We start from the raw sequence: 26,436 nt of genomic DNA, 5'->3' as shown, positions 1-26,436 counted from the left end.
GTCCGCGGAAATGGGTACCGGAGGATTGGAGGGAGGCGAATGGGGTTTTTGGATGTGAGTGTTGGAGTGACTGAGACTATTGACCCACCAGTTTTGATCTGCCCGGATCCGGTGAAAAGGATGGAACTTCTGTCGGGCGATATGTCACCGCTATTTTCAAATGGAATAGAGGTCCTGACATCACAACATTAATTTGAAAGCTGTGATATTAGTGATGGGTTGATAAGTTTCAAAGTCACTAGGGCATGACTATTTTTGGTTGGGGGAGAGTGTAACCCTGGTTCAGATTTTTACTACTGTGCTGTAGCTAGTTCATTTGAGAGCTCCGTAGAGTAGTCTGTTCTGCTTTTAGCATGAGTGGGTTTCAGCTAAAGGCAAGGGTCTATGTTGTTCAAGTTAGGAATGTTGTTTCAGACTGTGGGTCCAGCATGTGAGTTGAAGACAACTTTCTTTTTTCTACTAACTGTTTGATTAACCTGAAACTTGTAAATATGCTTTCTTTAAAAATGTATGCAGCATACGATCTGTTATTTCTTGCCGACGGCAAATTACACGGGGGCAGTATTCGCCCATATTCGGTTTCGGATTGTGGAGACATCTCAACTTCTCACTTTTGCTGGGACCCAAGTCATAGCGGGGTTTGAAAAAGGTGCTTTTCTCACCACAGAGTCCCGTGGTTGTCAGCAAGAGGCAGTGGTTGTTAAAAACTGCACAGCACTGAAGTCCCCAGCCGATCTCCGAACAGCTAAACACGGGCTCCAACAATCCCAGAATCACCTCCAAGATGAGAAACAAACATAAATGACTTTGAAAAAGTGGGAGAACTGCTTCCATGATTTATCCAGAAGATGATGACCAAAGGAACGCTATACGCAGGCACCGTCTTTCCCCACAAATCTCATCCATTTCCAAAGCTCCCCACATTCCTATAAACGTCCACAATCAGAATCAGGTTTAATATCATAGTACAAGTTATAAACCATGCAGTTTAGCAGCAGCAGCACATTGCTATATATATATATATTCCCCATGGCTGTGCTTGTGGATTTCAGCTACTGTGATCCTAAATGGAAATATTTAATTATTCGCATTGGAGCTGCATGTAAAGAGTCGTCACTTATTGGTGTTAATTTGGCAAGTTTCCCGGCAATCCCAGCACTCGGCCATACACCAGGGGAAATTTACAGTGGTCAAGTAATCATGCAAGCTGCACACCATTGGGAAGAAACTGGAGTACCCACGCAATCACACGGTAAACGTGGATCTCAGGCCTCCGCTCTGAGCTCAAAGCCCAGTGAAGTGGACAGATGACAAAGAACTTCCATGGATGTCGGGCTGTCCCAGGCTCTTCGCTCCGAAGATTTGATGCCCATGCGAGCACGAGGATAGTGAGTCGGGGTCCAATTCTTTACTGACTTCGAAGTTCGAGTCTGGAGTTCGGGTCCCATCATCTGTGCATCTGGAGGTTGATACCAAGATCGAATCCTGAGGGAGGAAAGGAACTTGCTTTCTTGGTGCCTTTTTGTTGCCCGTTGTCTTCTATTGTGTTGTGTTCCTTTCTGCTCTGCTGAGCATTCCGGACATGCTACTTGGTACTAGAACTTGTGCGGCTCTTGGGGGAAGCCCCAGGACATCCTTGGTGTTGATTTTTAATGGAAACGATGATGTACCTGTGAAAAAGAAATCGGAATCTCAATCTTTCAACATTGAGCACATCTACTGGAAGCGCTGTTGCAGGAAAGCAGTGTCCTTCACCAGGAACACCACCATCCAGACCATGCTCTCTTCTCGCCGCTGCCATCAGGAAGAAGAACAGGAGACTCGGGACTCACACCACCAGGTTCAGGAAAAGTTTTTACCTCTCAAACATCAGGCACTTTAACCAGAGGGGTTTAACTTCACTTAACCCATTATTGAAACATAGAAAATAGGTGCAGGAGTAGGCCATTCAGCCCTTCGAGCCTGCGCCGCCATTCAGTACGATCATGTCTGATAGAACCATAGAACCATAGAAACTACAGCACAGAAACAGGCCCTTTAGCCCTTCTTGGCTGTGCCGAACCATTTTCTGCCTAGTCCCACTGACCTGCACACGGACCATATCCCTCCATACACCTCCCATCCATGTATCTGTCCAATTTATTCTTAAATGTTAAAAAAGAACTCGCATTTACCACCTTGTCTGGCAGCTCATTCCATACTCCTACCACTCTCTGTGTGAAGAAGCCCCCCCTAATGTTCCCTTTAAACTTTTCCCCCCTCACCCTTAACCCATGTCCTCTGGTTTTTTCTCCCCTTGCCTCAGTGGAAAAAGCCTGCTTGCATTCACTCTATCTATACCCATCATAATTTTATATACCTCTATCAAACCTCTCCTCATTCTTCTACGCTCCAGGGAATAAAGTCCTAACTTATTCAACCTTTCTCTGTAACTGAGTTTCTCAAGTCCCGTCAACATCCTTGTAAACCTTCTCTGCACTCTTGCAACCTTATTTATATCCTTCCTGTAATTTGGTGACCAAAACTGAACACAATACTCCAGATTCGGCCTCACCAATGCCTTATACAACCTCATCATAACAGTCCAGCTCTTGTACTCAATACTACGATTAATAAAGGTCAATGTACCAAAAGCTCTCTTTACGATCCTATCTACCTGTGACGACACTTTTAGGGAATTTTGTATCTGTATTCCCAGATCCCTCTGTTCCACTGCACTCCTCAGTGCCTTACCATTAACCCTGTATGTTCTACGTTGGTTTGTCCTTCCAACGTGCAATATCTCACACTTGTCAGTATTAAACTCCATCTGCCATTTTTTAGCCCATTTTTCCAGCTGGTCCAAGTCCCTCTGCAGGTTCTGAAAACCTTCCTCGCTGTCTACTACACCTCCAATCTTTGTATCATCAGCAAACTTGCTGATCTAATTTACCACATTATCATCCAGATCATTGATATAGATGACAAATAACAATGGACCCAGCAGTGATCATCCAACTCTGAACCTGCCTTCTCTCCATGCCCCCGATCCCTTCAGCCACAAGGGCCATATCTAACTCCCTCATAAATATAGCCAATGAACTGGCCTCAACTGTTTCCTGTGGCAGAGAATTCCACAGATTCACCACTCTCTGTGTGAAGAAGTTTTTCCTCATCTCGGTCCTAAAAGGCTTCCCCTTTATCCTCAAACTGTGAAATGTTCCCACAACCTACGGACTCACTTTCATGTATTCTTCATCTCAAGTTCTTGATATTTATTGTTGATTCACTTAATAATATTATTTATTTCTTTTTGTCGTTGTCTTTTCAACACTGATCGAATGCCTATGTTGGTGCAGTCTTTCATTAATTTTGTTATGATTATTATTCTATAGATATATTGAGGATGCACACAAGAAAATGTATCTCCGGGCTGTATATGGTGACATAGATGTACTTTGATAATAAATTTACTTTGAATTTGGAACTTTCATTTGAATCTGGAACTGTAAGGCAGCGGCTAACCTGCTGTAATACCGTGACTTTGCAGCAGAGGGCGGTAGGGATGCATTGTCAGGGCTAAGACCAGAAGATGTACAGTAGGAACATAATTAAGCCATTTGGCCCATAGAGTATGTTCCACTATTTCATTATAACTGTATATCAATGATTCAGATGAGGGAATGGATGGCTTTGTTGCCGAGTTTGCAGATGATACGAAGATTGGTGGAGAGGCAGGTAGTGTTGAGGAAACAGGAAGGCTGCAGAAGGACTTAGACAGATGAAGAGAATGGGCAGGAAAGTGACAAATTAAATACAATGTTGAAAAATGCATGGTCATGCACTGTGGTAGTAGAAATAAGTGTGCAGATTACTTTCTAAACAGGGAAAATATCCAAAATCTGAGATACAAAGGGATTTGGGAGTCCTTGGGCAGATCACGCTAAAGGTTAACTTGCAGGTAAAATGGTGGTGAGGAAGGCAAATGCAACGTTTGCATTAATTTCAAGATGTCTAGAATACAATAGCAAGGATGCGATGCTGAGATTTTATAAGGCATTGGTGAGACATCACCTTGAGTATTGTGAACAATTTTGAGCTCCTCATCTAAGAAAAGATGTGCTGGCATTGGAGAGGGTTCAGAGGAGGTTCACAAGGATGATTCCGGGAATGAAAGGGTTATCATACAAAAAATATTTGATGGCTCTGGGTCTGTACTCGCTGGAATTTAGAGGAATGAGGAGGGATCTCATTGAAACCTTTTGAATGTTGAAAGGCGTAGAAAGAGTAGATGTGGAAAGAATGTTTCCCATGGTGGGGGAGTCTAGGACGAGAGGGCACAGCCTCAGGCTAGAGGGGATTCCATTTAAAACAGAGATGTGGAGAAAAAAAACAGCCAGAGGGTGGTGAATCTGTGGAATTTGTTACTGCAGGCAACTGTGGAGGCCAGGTCGTTGCTTGTATTTAAGGCAGAGCTTGAAAGGTTCTTGACTGGCCATGGCATCAAAGGTTATTGGGAGAAGACCAGGAGGTCGTGCTGAGGAGGAGGAAGTAGGATCAGCCATGATTAAATAGTGGAGCAGGCTCCATGTACAAGTGGCCTAATTCTGCTCCTATGCCTTATGGTCTTATGGCCAGTAAGCGTGATGGATTTCAGTAAGTAGTAAATACTGGGTCAAACAAAACAGATATCTTTTGTTCACGCACTCATTTCCCATGCCTTTGCACCGGAGGTGTAACGTAATCAATCTCTCTGTTCTCCTTCCTTGATCATATCAATTGGTCTCTCCCTTGTCTGGTCCTGCCTATACTATTAAGACCATACGACCATAACACATAGGGGCAGAATTAGGTCGGATGAGAATTACACAGACAGGGACAAGATCTTGGAACTTGATGCCTCTGGTGGGAGATGATTTGTGGGTGAAAAGGGCTTCCAATAGCATGGGGGTGAAATAATGGGGGCAAAATTATGTTTCCAATGGTGGGACAATCAAGGACCAGGGGGCACAGCGTCAGAATAGAGGGACATCTACTTAGAACAGAGATGGGGAGGAATTTCTTTAGCCAAAGGGTGGTGAATCTGTGGAATTCTTTGTCACAGACGGCTGTGGAGGCCAAGTCACTGGGTATATTTAAAGTGGAGGTTGGTAAGTTCTTCATTAGTCAAGGTGTGAAAGATTACAGGGAGAAGGCAGGGGAATGGGATTGAGAGGGATAATAAATTGAGATGGATTGGCAGTGCAGACTCAATGGGCCAGACAGCCTAATTCTGCTCCTATGTCTTAAGTTGTTATGGTCTAAATATCAGCAGGGTCTGTGGGTGGGTCACAGGACACATTGGCAGCATGTGCACTCATGACACTCCTCAGCCATGGATGGCTTGATCCCAGGGAAAGAATAGTGAGTGTGAATAGCTAAAACTAGGGATGTGGATTGTCTTAATGTGGTAACGGGGAAGCAGAGACAAAGCTGAGAGGTAGAGATACGAATGCAGCTGGGATGGCACCCAAGTTTCAGGAACTTCACTAATTATGTTAGCTTCCATTGGTGTCATAGAAAATTGGATTTGTTATGAGACCTGTGGGTAATAATTTTTATTCCATAATCAGGATCTATTCTGTTACTTAATTAGAATCGGAATCAGGTTTATTACCACCGACACGTGTGAAATTTGTTCTTTTGTGGCAGCAGTACAGTGCAATACATCAAAACGTACCATCGTTGTTTTGAACACCAACTCTGTATGGCCTTTCAGTTTGCACCTGCAAGCCTGTCAACAAAATACTCTGCATAATATGGAGTTATGTGCTCCCGTTGGGGTAAAATAGTCCCGGGGGATACCATCTCCAGTCTCTTGTGTCTCCTGTAATGACGCAAGGAAGGGTGGTACTGAGGGACAGCCGCACTGTGGGAGGGTTGTGCTGAGGGTGAGTCACACTGCGGGAGGGGCACTAGTAGTTTTAAAGTTATCATCACTCATTTTTCTAGTCCTAAATACTTTTGATCCCACATCACACACGTTGCTATGGTGACCTGGCTAATTTTGTTCTATCGGGCACACCCATTCAACAGGCCTGTTGAAAATAGCCAGGGAGAGAACCTTCGCGTGTCAGCTCACTAAGCCTCTCTCCAACTCCAATCCTCCCTTCAGTATAAAGAGCTGAAATGTCACAGCCATAAGTGTGAGCAAGCCCTTGAACTGATCCAACTGCCCTTCTGACCAGTTGGTTTCTTGCCTTAGAGTTCCTGGGTTCAAATAATTCCATCTGGAACTGTGGAAACTGGGCATCAGCTGAACACATGCCCCCACCCTACACGGTAGAATCACTTGCTGACTGTAGTGGTTTGGGCCAGGTGCAAGAGCACTGGCTGCTGTGACTGGGTAGCACTCAGACTGGGATTGCTGTGTGCTCTACTCTGACGTCAGTCACATAGGAGTGGATTTCTGGGCAGCGTGCCGTCGCAGCAGCAGCCGCGGGTGCAGATCTGGTTTGAAGTCATAAACTCTGTAAAATATACATCACTCAAAAATAGCCATGATGCTGCACCTTAACACATCTTTGTAAGCCTCAGGAGCTCAAAATTCAAGATTCAAGATTGTTTAATGTCATTTTCAGAACACAAGTGTAAAGGAGAACAAAATAATTGTTGCTCTGGATCTGATGCAGCACAAAAGAACACAATAAGATAAAGAGCACAATAATAAAAAACAATAAAAATAAACACATAAGATTGCTTATATACATAGATCGATTATATGTCCAGAAAGTGATACAAGGCTGTACTTCTACTGAACTGTGTGGGTTTGCGGCCGCACAGTAACTGAAATGCTCCTGCACACATACCCTTCGTTACCATGCAGCTGCAATTGCTTTTATATTCTGCAAAACTGTTGCTCAAAAATATCGCAGCAATGCTCTGATTTCAAATTTGTCATTTCTGAGAAAGCTAAGACTGGTTCAATTAAGACGTTGACTGTTGTTGGACTACATGCTTCGAAATGAAGAATTTGACGAACTGTTAATTCCTGTTAATATCATTGGAACATTTCAAACTTCTAGTGCCGACTGTGAAAGTGGATTCAGTTTTATGAATTCAAGCAAATGTAAATCCAGAAACAGACCAGAAGTGGCACATTTGGACGACCTAATGAGAATTAAGGGGTACCTTTCATCTGGGTGTGAAGTTAATCTGGACTGTGTGTATAGACAATAGATTTGTAATAAAGATAGATGAGGAAAAGTTTATGAAATGTGAAAGATTTTCTTTGTTGTACTGTGTTTTATTATGCCCTTCAATTAATAAATAAAATCAAAAGTACGTGATTTTTCAATTTTTATTCTCAAATAAAAATAACTATCATATTATATTAAAAAATCAATTAAAGTGCTGTGCACTCTTCAGGCCATGTAAAACTTTCCTGTTCAGAGCAATGGTCATTAAATTATTAAATTATTAAAGGAATAGATAAGATATAGACAAGAAAGTTGGCTCCAGTAGTAGGTGAGACTAGAACTAGGGGACATAGCCTTAAGAGGGAGTAGATTTATGACAGAGATGAGGAGGAACTGTTTTTCCCCAGAGAGTGGTAAATCTGTGGAAATCTCTACCCAATGAAGCAGTGGAAGCTACCTCAGTAAACGTACTTAAGGCAAGGTTGGATGGATTCTGCAGAGTAGGAGAATTAAGCGTTATAGGGAAAAGGCAGGTCTGTGCAGCTGTAAACAAATGTCAGATAAAACACTGAAGGTGAATGACAAATGAAATAATAAAAATCAGTCCACACTCCTCTCTGATCAGATTCTGCCATCTCCAGCCCTTTATTTTTCCCACCCAGCTGGCTTCACCCATCACCTGCTAGCTGCCCTCTTTCCTCTCCCACCAGCTTTTTATTCCGGCATTTCCCCATTCCCTTCTAATCGTGAAAAAGGGTCTCAGCATGCAACATCAGCTGCATGTTCCTTTCCGGAGATGGTACCTGATCTGCTGAGTTCTGCAAACTATTGATGCATGTTCCTCAGGATTTGCAGCGGGCAGAATCTTTTGAATTAAGAAAGTAGTAAATTAGTGGTGGGCAGAGGTGCTGATCAGGTTTACTGCTTGGGTAAAGTAACTGTTTTTGAGTCTGGTGGTCCTGGTGTGGACACTGAGTAGCCTCCTTCCTGATGGGAAAGTGGATCAAGATGCATAGTGGGTAGGATCCTTCATGACGTTAATGGCCCTTTCTCTACAGACTGTAATGGCCTTGATGGCAGGTGGTTACAAGGGGCACTATTAACAGACCCAAATGCAAGACACAGACGCTGAAGTACTAGGAACAGGACTAGGTTTGACAAGAAAGCAAGGGGAGAAAAAAACGACACTGGACATTGCCACGAGCCCTGGGCGAGACTAGGATTCAGGCCCTGGGCTAGGACTTGGGCTAGAAACACAGGACCCGGACATGGAACTAGGAACAAGGAACTTCCGAGGGATGGGTTGAGGGAGCTATGAAGTTGGTGGCGGTGGATGGGAGATCCCCAGAGTTAATAAGGTTGGTGATGGTGTGGGAGTCAACGGCCTGGTGCTCCTTCGTGGGGTTTTGTCTGAGGGGTAAGTAAGAGGAGATGTCTGACAGTTGTCGACAGGCCTCAGCAAGGTAAAAGTCAGACTGGTAATGGCCCCCCTTCCCCATTCCCATTTCCCTCTCCTTACCTGCCCATCACCTCCATACGGTGCTTCTCCTCTTTTTCTTCCATGGCCTTCTGTCCTCTCCTGTCCGATTTCCCCCCTCTCTCTTTAGCCCAGTATCTCTTTCACCAATCTACTTCCCATCTCTTTACTTCACCCCTCCCGCCCCTTTCTGGTTTCATCCTTCACCTTATGATTCTCTCTCCCCTCCCCGCAGTTTGTTACCCTGGCTCCTCATCTTTATTTCTCTACTTCTGCTGAAGGGTCTCGGCTTGAAAGGTCGACTGGACTCTTTTCCATAGATACCGCCTGGCCTGCTGAGTGCCGGCATTGTGTGTGTGTTGTTTAAAAAGGTGATGTAGGCTGTTTAGTGGACCTCGCTCATCATCTATAATAAATAAATTATGCTTTTTCAGAGGTACAGAGCAGAACAGGCCCTTCTGCCCATCGAGCAACACCACCCAGCCTGTCGATTTAACCCCAGCCTGATCACAGGACAATTTACAATGATGACTTAAACTAGTAACTGGCATGGCTTTGAATTGTGCGAGGAAACTGGAGGAAACCCATACAGTCAGAAGAACATGAAAACTCCTTATAGACTGGCTCATTGATCAAACCTGCCTCAGTCTGGCCACAAACGCTTGTGGTAACTTCTATTTATGGTGTTTGTAATGCAATGGTCTCCTGCTGCAAAATAGTAATTTTCAGAATCATAATCAGGCTTAATATCACTGTCAGATGCTGCGAGATTTGTTGTTTTGTGGCTGCAGTACAGTGCAAAGCATACATTACAAAAATAAGCCATTGTGACCACAGGAACATAAGGTATAGGAGCAGAAATGGGCCAGTCACCCATTGAGTGCACCTTACCGTTCCACCATGGCTGATTTATTATTCCTCTCAGCCTCATTCCCCTGCCTTCTCCCTGTAACATTTGACACCCTGACTATACAAGAACAAATCAACCTACACTTTAAATATACCCAACAACTTGGCTTCCACAGCCATCCGCAAGGAAATCCACAGATTTGTCACCCTCTGGCTAAAGAAATTCCATCTTATCTCTGTTTTAAATGGATTTCGCTTTTTATACATGGACAGTGGAGAGTATCATGACTGGTTGCATCACAGACTGGGATGGAAACGCCAATGCCCAGGAATCAAAAAGGCCACAGAAAGTGATGAATACAGCCCAGTCCATCACAGGCAAAGCTCTCCCCAGCACTGAATGTTCATCTACCAGGAGCATTGCCACAGGAAAGCAGCAGGAAGTGACAGGTGGAATACAGTTTCGGGAAATGTATGGTCAAGCACTTTGGTTGAAGAAATAATACCATAGACTGTAATCTAAATGGAGAGAAAATTCAAAATTCTGAGCTGCAGAGGTATTTGGGAATCCTTGTGCAGGATTCCCTAAAGGTTAACTTACAGGTTGAGTCAGTGGTGAGAGAGGCAAATGTGATGTTAGGATTGATTTGAAGAGGTCCAGAATACAAAAGCAATGATGTAATGCTGAGACTTTATAAATCACTGGTGAGGTCTCACTTGGAGTATTGTGAGCAGATTTGGGCCCCTCGTCTGAGGAAGGATGTGCTGGCATTGTAGAGGATTCAAAATAATTTCATGAAAATGATTCTCGGATTGAATGGCTTGTCATATGATGAGCATTTGATGGCTCTGTGCCTGTGAAGGAGCACCAGGCCGTTGACTCCCACACCATCACCAACCTTATTAACTCTGGGGATCTCCCATCCACCGCCACCAACTTCATAGCTCCCTCAACCCATACCTCGGAAGCTCAAGAAATCGACGTTCATGCCATCAGGTTGGAGGCTACCCAAACAGAATATAAGGTGTTGCTCCTCCATCCTGAGTGCGGCCTGTCATCGTGACAGTGGCGGATGCCATGGATGGACACATCATGATGGGAATGGGAAGTGGAATTAAAATGGAGTGCCACTGGGACATCCCACTCGTTCTAATGGTTGGAGCATAGGTGCTTGGTGAAGTGGTCTCCCAATCACGTCGGGTCTCACCAATATACAGGAGGCCACACCAGGAGAACCAGACACAGTTTATGACCCCAACAGACTCACAGGTGAAATATCACCTCACCTGGAAGGATTGTTTGAATCAAGGTATGCAAATATAAATCCAGTGGAGCAGAAACAATGGGTCTACCTGGACAGGCAGGGTTGTGGATCTTGGGTAGGAGGTAGAAACGGGAAGTGCTGGGTGAGGAAGCTGTGAGGTTGGTGGCAGAGGATAGGAGATCCCCAGAGTTAATAAGGTCAGTGATGGTGTGGGAGACAATGGCCTGGTGCCACTTAGTGGGGTCACGATTGAGGGGTAAGTAAGAGGAGATGTCTGACAGTTGTCACTGGGCTTCAACAAGGTAGAGATCAGTCCAGTATTGCCCCCACCCCTTCACCATTCCCCATTCCTATTTCTCTCTCTCTCTCTCTCTCCTTATCTCCTTACCTGCCTATCACCTCCCTCTGGTGCTCCTCCCCAATTTTCTTTCTTCCATGGCCTACTGGCTTCTCTTATCGGACTCCCCCTTCTCCAGCCCTGTATCTCTTTCACCAGTCATCCACCCAGCTCTTTACTTCACCCCTCCCCACCGCTCCTGGTTTCACCCATCACCTTGTGGGTCTTCCTCCCCTCCCCCACTTTCTAACTCTTGACTCATCTTTTTCACTCCAGTCCTGAAGAAGGGTCTCGTCCTGAGACATCGCCTGTGCTCTTTTCCCGATGTTGCCTGGCCTGCTGAGTTCCTCCAGCATTTTGCGAGCATTGCTCGGATTTCCAGCATCTGCTGGTTTTCTCTTGTCTGCGATTGCCCTTTTAAATTCCGGCGTGGCTGCAGCAGGAGCGGGGCGGAGCCAGCGTCCCGAGGGCGGAAATCGCGTTCGCGGCTGACAACCGGGAGACATCCGGAGTTACAACCATCCGGTTTGACCCCAGAGCAGCCCGTTTCTGGATCTACAGTGGGGATCTCATTCAGGTACGGAGCGGAATTCCGGGACCCACAAATCTCGCCGAGCGTTCCCTGTCTTTACCCTGGCGCGGTGCTGGGTCGTACTTCCGGGTAACGTGGATAACATAAACTACAGCAGGGGAATGTTTCAGAAGGGAAAGGGTTTGCCTTATCCTCCTTCCTCCCCTCTATTCCGTCCTCCTTCCCCTTCCCGTCCCCCTGTTCCCCGCTCTGCCCCCCCCCCCACCATCCCCTTCCCGTTCCGGCATATCCCCTGTCTCCTGTCCCGGAACCCCGATCCTTCTGAAAAAAGTTGGTTTTCCTGGTGGCCAACTCTGTTGATTCCAAACCCCATTCCGTTTCTGTCATATTGTCCCACGCCTGCCTCTTTTGCCGCGATGAGGCCACTCTCGGGTTTCAGGAGCAACACCTCAAACTTTGTTTGGGTAGCTTCCAACCTGATGGCACGCACATCTGTTTCTCCAACTTGTGGTGATAGTTTTCCCTCTCAACCCCATTCTCCTGCCTTCGCTGACTAACCGAGAACATAACAACCTCTGCTTTAAATATACCCAATGACTTGGCCTCCTCAGCAGACAGTGGCAATGAATTCCACAGATTCACCACACCCTGGCAAAAGAAATTCCCCCTCATCTCTGTTCTGCAGGGACATCAATCTATCCTGAGGCTGAGCACTCTGATTGCAGACACTATTGGAAACATTCTCTCCACCTCCACACTTTGTTGGCTGTTCCATATTCGAGAGATTTCAATGAGATCCCTCCACCCCCTCATTCTTTGAAACTCCAGTGAATACAGGCCCAGAGCCATCAAATGCTCCTCGGAGGTTAACCCTTTCAGACCCAGGATCTGCTCTGGACCCTCACCAATGCCAGCACATCTTTTCTTAGATAAGGGGCCCAAAGTTGTTCACAATACTCCATGTGTGGTCTGACCAATGCCTTATAGAGCCTAAACATTACATCCTTGCTTTTATATGCCATTCCTCTCAAAATGAATGCCAACATTGTATTTGCTTTCCTTACCACACATTGCAGAGGCTAAAGATTCACAACATCAAAATGCACAGTGAAACGTATCATTTGCTTCAAATCAGATAGGTGAGGGTTGTGCTGGCAATGGCCCCTGAGTGTCACCTTGCTTCCAGTTCCATCACGGCATGCAGCTCATTAATTCTAACCCGCACATCTTTAGAATGTGAGAGCAAACCGGAGCATCCAGAGGAAACGAGCCATTCTGCCCGTCATGTCTGTTCTAGCTCTAAACTGTTTAAACACAAGCTACAGACTCCAGAGAGGTTAGGTGCTATAATGCAAGAGAGGGTAGAGAAACAGAGAGTTTTATATGTGCAGGGAAAGTTGAGAAGGTCTGAGAAAAATGCATGGGTCCTGGTCTTTATAAACAACCATGACTGAATAAAGGAAAAAAAGAGACTCCTGAGACCATGTCATTGGTTACAAGGGTGTTCTCGCTAAGTCTGAACCTCACGCTGCAGGTTTGCACTCTGGATAGGGAACAGATATTCATTCAAATAATTCCAGAAACGTTAGACTTTGTAGAGTGTGCAGCCTACAACACAGAGCAGCGGGCAGAGGACATAGAACATACAACATACAACATAGTCCTCAATGCTGTTGTGATCTTCTTAATCTTCAAGATCAATCTAGCTCTTCCATCCTGCAGGCTCCCCATTTTTCTCTTATCCATGTGCCCATCCGAGAGTTTCTTAAATGTCCCTAATGTAGCAGCCTCTACCACCGCCCTTGGCACACCCCCACCCTGTGTAAATAAGTTACCTCTGACTTTCCCTCCAATCACATTAAAACTACCCTCTCTTACTAGCCATTTCTTTTCTTTCTTCTACATTTCCCTGAATCGGGACTGAGACTGTCAGTATCAAGAAGGGGTGTGGTGAGCCAGGGGCCAGAGGTGATTGGTGGACTGTGGAGGAGTGGAGGTTGACAGACAGGTCAAACTAGGGAGGGGAGGGGTAGAGTTGGGAGACGGAGTGGGGTTAAAAAGCTGCTACCATCAGGAAGGAGATACAGGAGCCTCAAGTCCCAGCCACCAGGTTCAGGAATAGTTATTACCCCTCAAGCATCAAGCTTTTGAAACAAAGGGGATAACTTCACTCACACCAATACTGAGCTGATTCTACAACCAATAGACTCACTTTTAAGGACACTAAAACTTGTCTTCACAATAATTGTTGCTTTTTTAATTATTTCTGTATTTGTGCAGTCTATTGTCTTTTGCACATTGGTTGTTTGTCCATGATAGTCATGTGCGGTTTTTCATTGATTTCACTATGTTTCTTTCTATTTACTGTGAATGTCCTCAAGCAAGTGAATCCCAGGATACGTATACATATGGTGACATATGTATATGTACTTTGATAATAAAACTTGCTTTAAAAATTGAGCAGACAAGAGAAAGAGAGGGGTGAAGGTGGAGACAGCTGCTGGCAGGCAGAGAACGTGGCCCTAATGCAGGCAAACCAGATTCCTGCAGCCAGTAAGACCCGGTTTCTGTTCTGCACAACTGTGACTCATTGTCATATCTAGAACGCGCTCTCTGAGAGACTGCTGCAAGCAGATTGGACAATGAATCAACTGCATTTTACACAACAACCTTTCAGTTCCACAATCACTTCTACCAACAACAGCCTTTTTGATTTCCAGCTAATTCTCAATGTGCCCTGGACTTGTATCACAATGGGTGATGCCCAGGAACAAAGGCAACAAACAATGTTGTACATTTGGGAACTCTGCAATATAAAGGCCAAATGCTGGACACTTTTAACAGGCCAGGCAGAGCAAGGGAACAAACCCTTCAGCCCATCCGGCCCATGCCAACCAGGATGCCCTATCAAATCCTGTGCCATTTGTTGTCATTTGGCCAATAACATTCTAACTCTTTCCAATCTATGTACTTGCCAATATTTCCAATCCAATCACAAACAGGAGAAAATCTGGAGATGCTGGATATCCAAGCAACACACACAAAATGTTGGAGGAACTCAGCAGGCTAGGCAGCATCTGTGGAAAAGGGTAAACAGTTGATATTTCGGGCCGAGACTGAGAGAAAAAGAAAGAGAGAAAATAAGATATTCTTCCATGTCCCTGTCTCTAACCTTGTAAATCGTCGTGATTCATGTACCTGTCATAATCTGTAAACCTTTCCAATCCATGAACCTGCCCATAATCTTCTAAATCTTTCCCATCTGTGTACCTGTTCATAACCTGCAAACCTTTCCAATCCGTAACAATTGAACTCTTTGCTGTGTCTGTATTTGTTCCCAATCATTTGCTTGTCCTTCCTTACGTTTATGTTACACCCATCATCTGTTTGTAAACCTGCTAGCTCGTCCTCAGCTCTGTCATACTGGTTCCCGTCCCCCACCATATAAGTTTAAACCACTCCCAACTGTTCTAGTAAACCTGCCTGCAAGAATATTGATCCCCGTCGGATTCAAGTGCAACCCGTCCCTTGTGTACTGGTCCCACCTGCCCCAGAAGAGGTCCCAATTATCCAGAAATCTGAACCCCTGCCCCCACTCCAATACTCCAGCCACACAGTTATCTGCCACCTCATTCTATTCCTATACTCACTGTTGCATGGCACAGACAGCAATCCCAAGATTACTACCCTTGAGGTCCTGCTTCTCTACTTCCTTCCTAACTCCCTGTGTTCTGCTTTCAGAACCTCCTCCCTTTTTTCTATCAATGTCATTGGTACCAGTATGTACCACAACTTCTAGCTTCTCACCCTCCCTTTTCAGGATATTGTAGATGCGTCCAGAAACATCACAGATCCTGGCACCTGGGAGGTGAACTATCATCTGTGTTTCCTTTTCGCATCCACAGAATCGCCTATCTGTCCTCCTAAATATAGAGTCCCCCTATTGCTGCTGCCGTCCTCTTCTGTTCCCTACCCTTCTGAGCCCCCAGGGCCAGACGCAATGCCAGAGGCATGGCCGCTGTTGCTTCCCCCAGGTAGGTTCACACCCACCCCCACCAACGGTACTCAAAATGGAGTACTTATTGTTGAGGGGGACAGCCACAGGGGTGTTCTCCAGTATCTGACACTCTCCCTTCCCTCTCCTGACAGTCACCCATTTATCAGTCTCTTGTAGCCTCGGAGTGACTACCACCCTGTAACTCCTTTCTATCACCTCCTCACTTTCCCCAAACAAGCCAAAGGACATCGAGCTGCAGCTCCAGTTCCCTAACACTGTGTCTTAAGGAGCTGCATCTCAATGCACCTGGTGCAGATGTGCCCACCTGGGAGGCAGGTGGTCTCCTGGAAATCCCACACCTGACACCCAGAACTGAACACTGGCTCTGAAGAGTTAAATAAGAAATAAGGAATGAACTTACCTGCTTACCTTCCCTCCGCCTGTTCTCGCTGAAGCCCTATTGAGCCAAAGCCTTACCACTCTGACTCAGACCACTCCCACGATGACCGCTCCGATAGATGGTACCTCTCTTTTATGGAGGCTGGGTTGGGGACTATTGTGAGGAGGTATGGAGCCATTGAGGATGGAGGCGATTTAGAACCTGCTAAGCACCTGGATGAAGCTAGGCACTTGGACCTGAGCTAGTGTTCAGAGATCTGTTCTAGGACCCTTGCTCTTCGTGATTTTTATAACTGGCTTTGATGAGGAAATGGAAGGATGGGTTAGTAGGTTTGCAGTTGATACAAAAACTCATTGATTTGTGGATAATGTGGAGGGTTGTTATAGTTAACAACGGAACATTGACAGGGCGCAGGGCTGGGCTGACAAGTTGCGGCAGAGTTCAATCTGGAAAAGTGTGAAGTGACTCAGCTTGGACGGTTGAGTTTGAAAGCAGAGTACAGAGTTGATGACAGGATTCTGAATTCTTCAAAGTTGCCACACAAGTTAATATACTGGTTAAGAAAGCATATGGTGTGTTGGTGTTCAATAGTCAGGCAATGAGTTTAAGAGCTGTGAGGTAATGTTGTAGCTCCGTAAAACTCTGGTTAGACCATATGAGGAGTATGATGCTCAGCTCTGGTTGCCTCATGGGAAGAATATGGAAGTTTTAGAGAGCGTGCAGAGGAGATTTACCAGTGTACTGCGGCTGGGGGGCGTGAATGGAACCCACTGCCCGCAGTAGTGGTAGAGGCTAATGCCTCAAAAAAGTAGTATCCATCATTCAGGAGCCCCATTATCCAGGAATGCCCTCTTCGCATCGCTACCGTCAGGGATGGGAGCACACACTGCAGGCTTTAGGAACAGCTTCTTCCCCTTTGACATCAGATTTCTGAATGAGAATGAACTCATGTACACTACCTCAATTTTATTTTGCTCCCTCAATTTTTTTGCTATTTTGAAGATATATTTCTTATTGTAATTTATAGATTTTTAATTATGTACCATAAGTTACTGCTGCCATAAAACAACCTATTTCATGGCATATGCCAGTGATATTAAACCTGATTCTGAACCATTGGGGACATTTAAGAGACTCTTAGATAGGCATATGGATGAGAGAAAAATGGAGGGTTATGTGGGCGGGAAGGGTTGGATTGATCTTGGAGTCGGGTAAAAGGTTGGCACAACATCATGGGACAGAGGGCCTGTACCTCACTGTGCTATGTTCAGTGCTTTTATCTCATGCTCCCTGTTATCCAGGACATGCCGCTGCTCTCTGTGCACGCCTGTTCTTGCTGCATGTTGTGTTGCCTTCTTCCACTGTCCCATTTTTGTTGTTTTTTTAATTGATTTTTTTTTTGTTGGCAGAAACCGGCATAATTTCCCAAATGGCCGCAAATCCTTCCAAGAGCCAGCGGAAGTCTGGAGGCACCCCGAAGCAACGTGAGCCTCGGCAAGGAGCACTGCCTCCATTCCATGAAGCGGCTGGCCCCAAAGTCTTGGGATCCAGGACCCAGGCCGCAGGAGCCCCATCTACACGGCGTGGAACCACCAAACCATTGAGTGCGGGGAGCCCCCCCAGTTCCCCCGCAGGTCAGAAATCTACTAGCTCCAGCAGCAGGGAAGCAAGGAGACAGAACCGGAGTGCTCTGTCACCCAGCGGGAGAGCCAGTGCCAATCCTCGGGCAGTGGGCAAACCCTCCGACCCTACCGGGCGGCTTGGCCAGAAGACTGGCCCCAGCCCACAGAAGATCGACAGGCAGAGGGTGGCAGAGATCGAGCGGGAAACCCGCGGGCAAAGGGAGAACACCGACTGGTTCAAATGGCGCCGCAACCGCATCACGGCCTCCGTCGCCCACAAGATCTCCCACTGCAAGTTTGTGAATGGCAAGAGTAGTGAGGTCCCGCAATCCTACCTGAAGCCGATCCTGGGACAGGGATCCAGCGTGATGACCCCAGCCATGAAATGGGGCATCAGCCATGAGACAGAGGCCGTCAAGAAATACGAGAGGCTCAAATCTGAGGACCTGGATCAGGAGGTAGAAGTCCGCCCCTGCGGCCTGTTCATTGACCCGGCCAAGAACTGGCTGGCAGCCAGTCCCGACGGGCTAGTGGTCGACAAGGCGACCCGGGACGTTGTGGGCCTGCTGGAAGTGAAGTGCCCCTACAAACACCGGCACCACAGCATCAACAAGGCCTGTGAAGACAAGGATTTCTGCCTGGAGAACAAGGACAAGCTGAAGAAAAACCACCCGTACTTCACCCAGGTCCAGTGCCAGATGGCCGTCACGGGCATCAGCAAGGCTGACTTTGTGGTCTACACTGAGAAGGACATCGCTGTTGTCCCCGTGGAGTTCGATGGAGAGTTCTGGAAGGAAACTTTGGAGAAGCTGGAGGATTTCTACACCAGAGCCGTCCTGCCAGAAATCCAGCAGGAAAATCCAGTCTTGGCAAGGGAAGAGTAGTTCTGGGGAAAACTGCCAGTGTCACACCATACATCTTCCTGATGATCAGACCATTTGGGATGGTTCTTTAAAAGAAGTTCTGGAGCTAAAATGGCACAAACTTCTTGAGCGAGGATTGGAACTGTTCCTCTCTCTGCAGATGCTGCCTGACCTATACTCAAAATGCTGAAGGAATTCAGTAGGCCATGAACATTGATTTCTCTAACCTGATCATCTCTCCTGACTCCTGTCTTTTCCCGTTCCCCATTCTGGCCCTCCTCTTAGTCCTTCTTTTCTCCTCGCCTGCCCATCACTTCCTTTTACTTCCCCCCTTTTTCCCTTCCTTACAGGGTCCACTCTCCCCTCTTTTTGGATTCCTTCTTTTCCAGCCCTTTACCTTCCAGCTTCTCACTTCATTCCCCTTCTCCCTGACCCACCCATTTCCCCCTCACCTGGTCTCTGCTAACCTGTGCTTCATCCCCTCCTCCCCACTTTTTTTCTTCTGGCCTCTCCCCTCTTCCTTCCCAGTCCTGGTGAAAGATCACAGCCTGAAAAGTTGACTGTTTATTCCACTCCGCGGATGCTGCCTGACCTGCAGAGTTCCTCCAGCATTTTGTGTGTGTTGCTCTGGATCTCCAGCATCTGCAGAATTTCTTGTGTTTATGATTCATTGTTTGACCTGCTGAGTAATTCCAGCTTTCTTGGGATGCATTTAAATATATGCTGTTCTAAATTAAAAAACTGCTCAGTAACGTTGAAGGGTTGTACTTTCCTGAGCCGCAGTGATGCTGTCTGCTGCAGACGCACTATATGACATAGATGTTACAACATTCACAGGCTTGTGTCAGACACAGAGGCCAGCAAGGGATGGTAAGTGGTGTATCACTGTGAGGTTTTCTGTTCCGACGGCCTTGACTCAGTAAACAGAATTACCCTGTGTTCGAAATCACCAGCGAGACACTGAACCTGACGATATAGAAGACTTTATTCAGCACAACGAGCAGGCATCATTCTGGACTCACTCCCAGTAGAGGTTCACGAACCCAAAGGTTCATTTTTATACCTTTAAGATCAACGGTAACAGCGGGTGTTTCAATACAATCTCAATAGTTACAATGTCATTGTTCACTTCAATACCTTGTGTTGACAATGCTTCCTTTGAATTACATGTCTACAGTGACAGACATCGCTGAATATTCAAACTCACAAAGTAGTTCATATAAAAAGGCTAAAAGCTTCTGGGGACAGAAATTTTAGACACCCAAATTCCCTTGTCCATTCGTCCCCCACCCCCACATCCCTTCTCACCGATCTCCCTCCTGGCACTTATCCGTATAAGCGGAACAAGTGCTACACGTGCCCTTACACTTCCTCCCTTACCACCATTCAGGGCCCCAGACAGTCCTTCCAGGTGAGGCGACACTTCACCTGTGAGTCGGCTGGTGTGTATACTGCGTCCGGTGCTCCCGGTACGGCCTTCTATATATTCGCGGAACGCCTACGCTCCATCCAGCAGAGAAAGCAGGAACTCCCAGTGGCCACACATTTTAATTCCCATTCCCATTCTGATATGTCTGTCCACGGCCTCCTCTACTGTCAAGATGAAGCCACACTCAGGTTGGAGGAACAACACCTTATATTCCGTCTGGGTAGCCTCCAACCTGATGGCACGAACATTGACTTCTCTAACTTCCATTAATGCCCCTCCTCCCCTTCTTACCCCATCCCTTATTTATTTATTTATTTATTATGTTCCCCTTTTTCTTCTCTTTTTTCTCTCTCTGTCCCTCTCTCCATCTTCCTCGGGCGCTCCCCTCCCCCTTTCTTTTTCCCTGGGTCTCCCGTTCCATGATCCTCTCCCTTCTCCAGCCTTGTATCCCTTTTGCCAATCACCTGTCCAGCTCTTGGCTCCATCCCTTCCCCTCCTGTCTTCTATCATTTTGGATCTCCCCTCCCCCTCCCACTTTCAAATCTCTTACTATCTCTTCTTTCAGTTAGTCCTGACAAAGGGTCTCGGCCCAAAACATTGACTGTGCTTCTTCCTATAGATGCTGATTGGCCTGCTGCGTTCCAACAGCATTTTGTGTGTGTTGCTTGAATTTCCAGCATCTGCAGATTTCCTCATGTTTGCACCCAAATTAATGTTGTTAGGACTATCTCTGAGCACACAAAATTCTACTGTTTGCCTATAGCTCTGAACATGTTTGAGATGCTGTGTAACAACGTCTATCTCATTGCCAGCTTAAACTCAAGTCACAACGGTGTAAATAACTTAGCTCACACCACCTGGTTTGATGCAGGCCAGTTAACACAACCCCATTGTCTTAATGCTTAGCTGATGAATATGTAAATGTCTCCTGGTCACTCACCATTTTGCAAACCATATCTCTTAGTCTGTGAGGTTCCCTGTGCTTTTAACTTCAATTTACTCCTTGCAATCTACAACAAGCACTGAAGACTACTTCTTGTTTGAATTATTATCTGCTGTATTCATATAACTCTAGCATGCTCCCTAACAAAACCATTTCCATTTGAAGAGACTGGGTGTCAAAAACAAAAGGTATATTACATATCGATCTCTAGTTGATGGAGTTACAGGAGCAAGTGTGAACATTGACACGGACTGCCTTAATATTGATGTGTGATAGTGCACACCGGAGGAATGGAGTCTGGCAGTGTCTCCCTCTTACTGTCCACTATAGGGGAGTTCCATCCAAGCTTGGGTCTCCTGTCATGTCAGCCTCAGGAAAGTCCAGTTGCTATTCCATCATTGAACTAAAGAGGAAGAGACCTTTCTGTCTTGCTGTGATGTTGTGTTTCTGTTATAAATTTTGCCTCCTGTAAATTTGTGCTCAGAATCAATGCAACCAACTTGTTGAGCACCTCCGCTCCATCTGCCAAAAGCAGGATTTCCCAGTGACCAACCATCTTAATTCCAGTCCCACTCTGACATGTCGATCCATGGCCTCCTCTTCTGCCACGATGAGGCCACTCTTGGGTTGGAGGAGCAATGCCTCAGATTCTGTCTAGGTAGTATCCAACCTGGTGGTATGAACTTCGATTTCTCCGATCTGGTAATTTTTTCCTCTGGTTTTCTTTTCCCCTCCCCCTTCCATCTTCGATTTTTCACTCTGGACTCTTACCTCATCTCCTCACCTGCCTATCACCTCCCCCTGTTGCCCCTCCTCCTCCCCTTTCTCTCATGGTCCACTCTCCTTTCCTAGCATATTCCTTCTCGTCCAACCGTTTGCCTTACCCACACACTTGCCATTACCCATTTTCTTCTAGTTATCCTCCCTCCCCCCACCCCACCTATTTATTCTGTCATCTTCTCCCTTCCTTTCCAATCCTGATGGAGAGGCTCAGCCTGAAACGTCAGCTGTTTATTCAATTCCATTCATGCTGCCTGATCTGCTGAGTTCTTCCAGTATTTTATATGTGTTAATCGAGACTTTCAGCATCTGCAGAATCTCTTATGTTTGTGTGATCTGTATTGAACTTGTTTTTTTCTAAACTGCGCTGCTCCTGTCCCCGAAGTGTTTGGTGGAAGGTTCAATGATAAGCAGGCAGAGTAATTGGTTGACAAGACAAAAGTACAGATGGGTGACCTGATCTCTGCTCACAATGGCCAAAATGAGCGTCTGGTTATATGTAACTTCATCTCTCCTTTCCCATACTGACCTGTGTGTCCTTGGCCTGTTCCACTAGCAGGTGAGGTGAGGGCAAACACAAACTACAGGAACAGCACTACATATTACACCTGGGTAGCCTCCAACACAATAATGGTGTCACGTACCCCGTGACGGGAATAAAGAACCAGCAGAGATGGAAAACACTTTGGAGTCCAGTATTGCTATAAACCAATAATATTTATTAGTAACTATGCAATACAATAATATAAATGTAAATAAATCAAACAGGTTAGCAATGATTACATAAAAGTAAGTGTGGAAATACAAACCCCATTTCCAGAAAAGTTGGGATATTTTCCAAAATGAAAAAATAACAAAAATCCGTGATACGTTAATTCACGTGAACCTTTATTTAACTGACAAAAGTACAAAGAAAAGATTTTCAATAGTTTTACTGACCAACTTAATTGTATTTTGTAAACATACACAAATTTAGAATTTGATGGCTGCAACACACTCAACAAAAGTTGGGACAGAGGCACGTTTACCATTGTGTTCATCACCTTTCCTTTTAATAACACTTTTTAATCGTTTTGGAACTGAGGATACTAATTGTAGTAGATTTGCAATTGGAAATTTTGTCCATTCTTGCTTGATGTAAGACCTCAGCTGCTCAACAGTCCGTGGTCTCCGTTGTCTGATTCTCCTCTTCATGATGCACCATTCATTTTCAATAGGAGATAGATCTGGACTGGCAGCAGGCCAGTCAAGCACACGCACTCTGTGTCTACAAAGCCACGCTGTTGTAGCCCGTGCAGAATGTGGTCTGGCATTGTCCTGCTGAAATAAGCATGGACGTCCCGGGAAGAGACGTCGCCTTGATGGCAACATATGTCTCTCTAAAATCCTAATATACGCTTCAGAGTCAATGGTACCTTCACATACATGCAACTCACCCATGCCGAGGGCACTGATGCGCCCCCATACCATCACAGATGCTGGCTTTTGCACCTTTCGCTGATAACAATCTGGATGGTCGTTTTCATCTTTGGCACGGAGAACTCGATGCCCGTTTTTTCCGAAAACTAGCTGAAATGTGGGCTCATCTGACCACAGCACACGGTTCCACAGTCTTTCGGTCCATCTGAGATGAGCTCGGGCCCAGAGAACTCGCCGGCGTTTCTGCATAGCATAGATGTATGGCTTCCTCTTTGCGTAATACAGTTTCAAGTTGCACTTCTGGATGCAGCAACGGACTGTGTTGAGTGATAATGGTTTTCCGAAGTACTCCCGAGCCCAGGTGGCTATAATTGTCACAGTAGCATGACAGTTTCTTAGGCAGTGCCGCCTGAGGGCCCAAAGATCACGCGCATTCAACAGTGGTTTCCGACCTCGCCCTTTACGCACTGAGATGTCTCTGAATTCTCTGAATCTTTTCACAATATTATGTACTGTAAACGTTGAAAGACCTAAATTCTCTGCAATCTTGCGTTGAGAAATGTTCCTTTTGAACTGACTAACAATTCTCTCACGAATTTTTGGCACAAAGGGGTGAGCCACGACCCATCCTTACCTACAAAGACTGAGCCTTTGATGGATGCTACTTTTATACCCAGCCATGATACCTCACCTGCTACCAATTAGCCTGCTCAATGTGGGGTCTTCCAAACTGGTGTTACTTGAATATTCTGTGCACTTTTCAATCTTATTTTAACTCTGTCCCAACTTTTGTTGAGTGTGTTGCAGCCATCAAATTCTAAATTTGTGTATGTTTACAAAATACAATCAAGTTGGTCAGTAAAGCTATTGAGAATCTTTTCTTTGTACTTTTGTCAGTTAGATAAAGGTTCACGTGAATTAAGATATCGCAGATTTTTGTTTTTATTGCATTTTGGAAAATATCCTAACTTTTCTGGAAATGGGGTTTGTATATATGTATGAAAAACCAAGCTTCTTTAAGTCTAGGGGTAAAAAGATACAGCCTTATGATGATGAGTAAAGTTCGGTTCAGTTCAGTTCATGGTATTGAGTTGAGTAGTGATGGAGAGAGAGGGAGAGATTTGAGTCTTCAGACGAGCTGACGCCGTCGATCTTCTCGTTGTCCTTCAAAATCCTTTAAAAGTCACTGACTGTGACTTTAACCAAGGGGACCGGTTTTCTGTGGTGGAGCTATCCCCCAGGCGAGGGTGGACACATGGACAACTCCCCACCAGTCAACCCTTTTCCTCTTTCCTTCCACTGCAAGAGCGATGGATCCTCCAAAACCCACTTTTCCTGCGGGCACAACAAAGGTCATTCAGTGTCCAAACATGCACCTGAGGTCTGTATCATCTGACCTCCTATTTATCTCACCGTACTGGGTACCGCCTGTCATTCAAATAACTCCTCCTTCCTCTCTCTGTGAAGAAATGCACAAGCAGGCGAACTGTCCTTGAGAAGTGTCAACAAACTGCCGAAAATCATAACATCGAGTGTCCATTAAATAACACTGCCTTCGGTCACCATAGAAACTTTCGAGCTGCTCCAACTCAGTAGAAATCCAAAGTTACTTCCAGTGCCTTAAAGTGACAGTCCAACAGTTAATCTACATCTCTCTCTCTCCTTTACAAACAAGCTATCGGTGGTAAATAACTCTCTCTCTTTCTCTTTTCAAAAGCACAATTAATAGGGGTAATTCAGGATCCCATCACAACGGAAACACTGAATTTTCCAATTTTTTTTTCCAAAATGATTCTGGCATCCCTCTTCCTTTCCAGTCCTGATAAGGAGTCTCGGCCTGAAATATCAACTATTTATCCTCCTCTACAGGTGCTGCCTGACCTGCTGATGCCATAGTTATGGAAGGCTGTGGTCTGGCATTAGGCAGAAAACCAGCTCAGCACAATCAAGATCGGCACTTTATCTAAATGCCCGTAGTATTAGAAACAAGGTTAGTGAACTTGTGGCACAAATCAGTACCAAGACATATGATTTAGTGGCCACTACAGAAACCTGTTTGCAAGGTAGAGATGACTGGGAATTAAATATCCAAGGGTAAAAAAGGATAAAAAACTGTAATATTGCAACAATTGATCTGTCGGATCATAGCCCAGTCTCTATGTGTCTAATCCTGGAAAGGAAAATGAGGAAAACACTATGGAGGCTAAACTCACATATACTCAATAACCCGAAAGTAATGGAGAGATTAAGGGGAGAAATCAAGAATATCTAGACCTTAATGACACGGGAGAAACATCACCAGTGATCTTATGGGATACATTAAAAGCTGTACTGAGAGGGAAAATTATTTCCATTACCACTCACATGAAAAAAATCAATGCACAAAAATTAGCAGACCTTCAAGGAAAATTAAAACAACTTCAAGTTGTAGATAGCAACAAAAGTAATTCAAATCGAAAACAGGAAATTAGGAAATTGCAAAGTGAAATTGACGATATTTATACGTTGGAAACTCAAAGAAATTTTCTTTACCTGAGACAAAAGAATTATGAAGTAGGAGGTAAATCAGCTAGATTATTAGCATATAAATTACAAAAACAACAAACAGACAATACAATTCATAAAATAAAGAATCCAAAGACAAAGCTTGTGGAGAGTACAATAGGGAAAATTCAAGAGAGTTTTGAAACATATTATCGAGAGCTGTACTCCCAAACACGGGTCCCCAATGAGCCCTATATAGACAGTGTATTGAATTTTTTAGATCTACCTAAACTTACAGATTTACAAAATGAAAGTTTATTAGAACCAGTAACTGTCAAACAACTGAACGTGGCCATCTCTAGGTTAAAGGCTGGAAAGTCCCCGGGTTCTGATGGGTTTACCTCAGAGTGGTACAAGTCCCTGAAGACACAGTTAGCCCCATTACTACTTAACACCTTTAATTGGATCTTGCAGAGAGGAGAAACTCCACCTTCCTGGAGAGAAGCGATTATTTCAGTTATTCCTAAAGAGGGTAAAGATAAACTAGAATGTGGCAATTATCGGCCAATTAGTGTTCTTAATTTAGATTACAAACTATTTACATCTATATTAGCGCGCAGATTGGAAAAGCTTTTACCTGGCCTAATCCACTTAGACCAGACTGGATTTATTCAACAAAGACAAACGCAGGACAACATAAGGAGAACTCTGCACATATTAGAACAGGTTAATAAGAACGAGACAGAGACAATGGTAGTAGGATTGGACGCTGAGAAAGCTTTTGATTCGGTTAGTTGGGCATTTCTATACAGAGTGTTAGGAAGATTCGGCTTTCAAGAAAAGTTTATTAAAATAATTCAGACTCTATATGACAGCCCTACA

The 26,436-nt window shown here is 45.2% G+C and overlaps 1 protein-coding gene across 1 annotated transcript; it reads left to right on the top strand.

Annotated features, from left to right (window-relative positions):
- The first annotated feature begins 11,550 nt into the window (after positions 1 to 11,550).
- On the top strand, positions 11,551 to 19,258 carry LOC140195827 (uncharacterized). Its single transcript, XM_072254461.1, has 2 exons — positions 11,551 to 11,662; positions 17,424 to 19,258. Exon 2 carries the CDS (start codon positions 17,444 to 17,446, stop codon positions 18,518 to 18,520), a length of 1,077 nt encoding a protein of 358 aa, XP_072110562.1. The 5' UTR covers positions 11,551 to 11,662; positions 17,424 to 17,443; the 3' UTR covers positions 18,521 to 19,258.
- Positions 19,259 to 26,436: the final 7,178 nt, after the last annotated feature.

The sequence above is a fragment of the Mobula birostris genome, chromosome 4 (assembly GCF_030028105.1).
Source record: "Mobula birostris isolate sMobBir1 chromosome 4, sMobBir1.hap1, whole genome shotgun sequence".
Classification (NCBI taxonomy): Eukaryota; Metazoa; Chordata; class Chondrichthyes; order Myliobatiformes; family Myliobatidae; genus Mobula; species Mobula birostris.
This window is presented reverse-complemented; position numbering and strand designations above follow the sequence as displayed.

Excerpts from the sequence above, each read along its gene's own strand:
- LOC140195827 (XM_072254461.1), top strand. The coding sequence starts at position 17,444 with ATGGCCGCAAATCCTTCCAAGAGCCAGCGGAAGTCTGGAGGCACCCCG.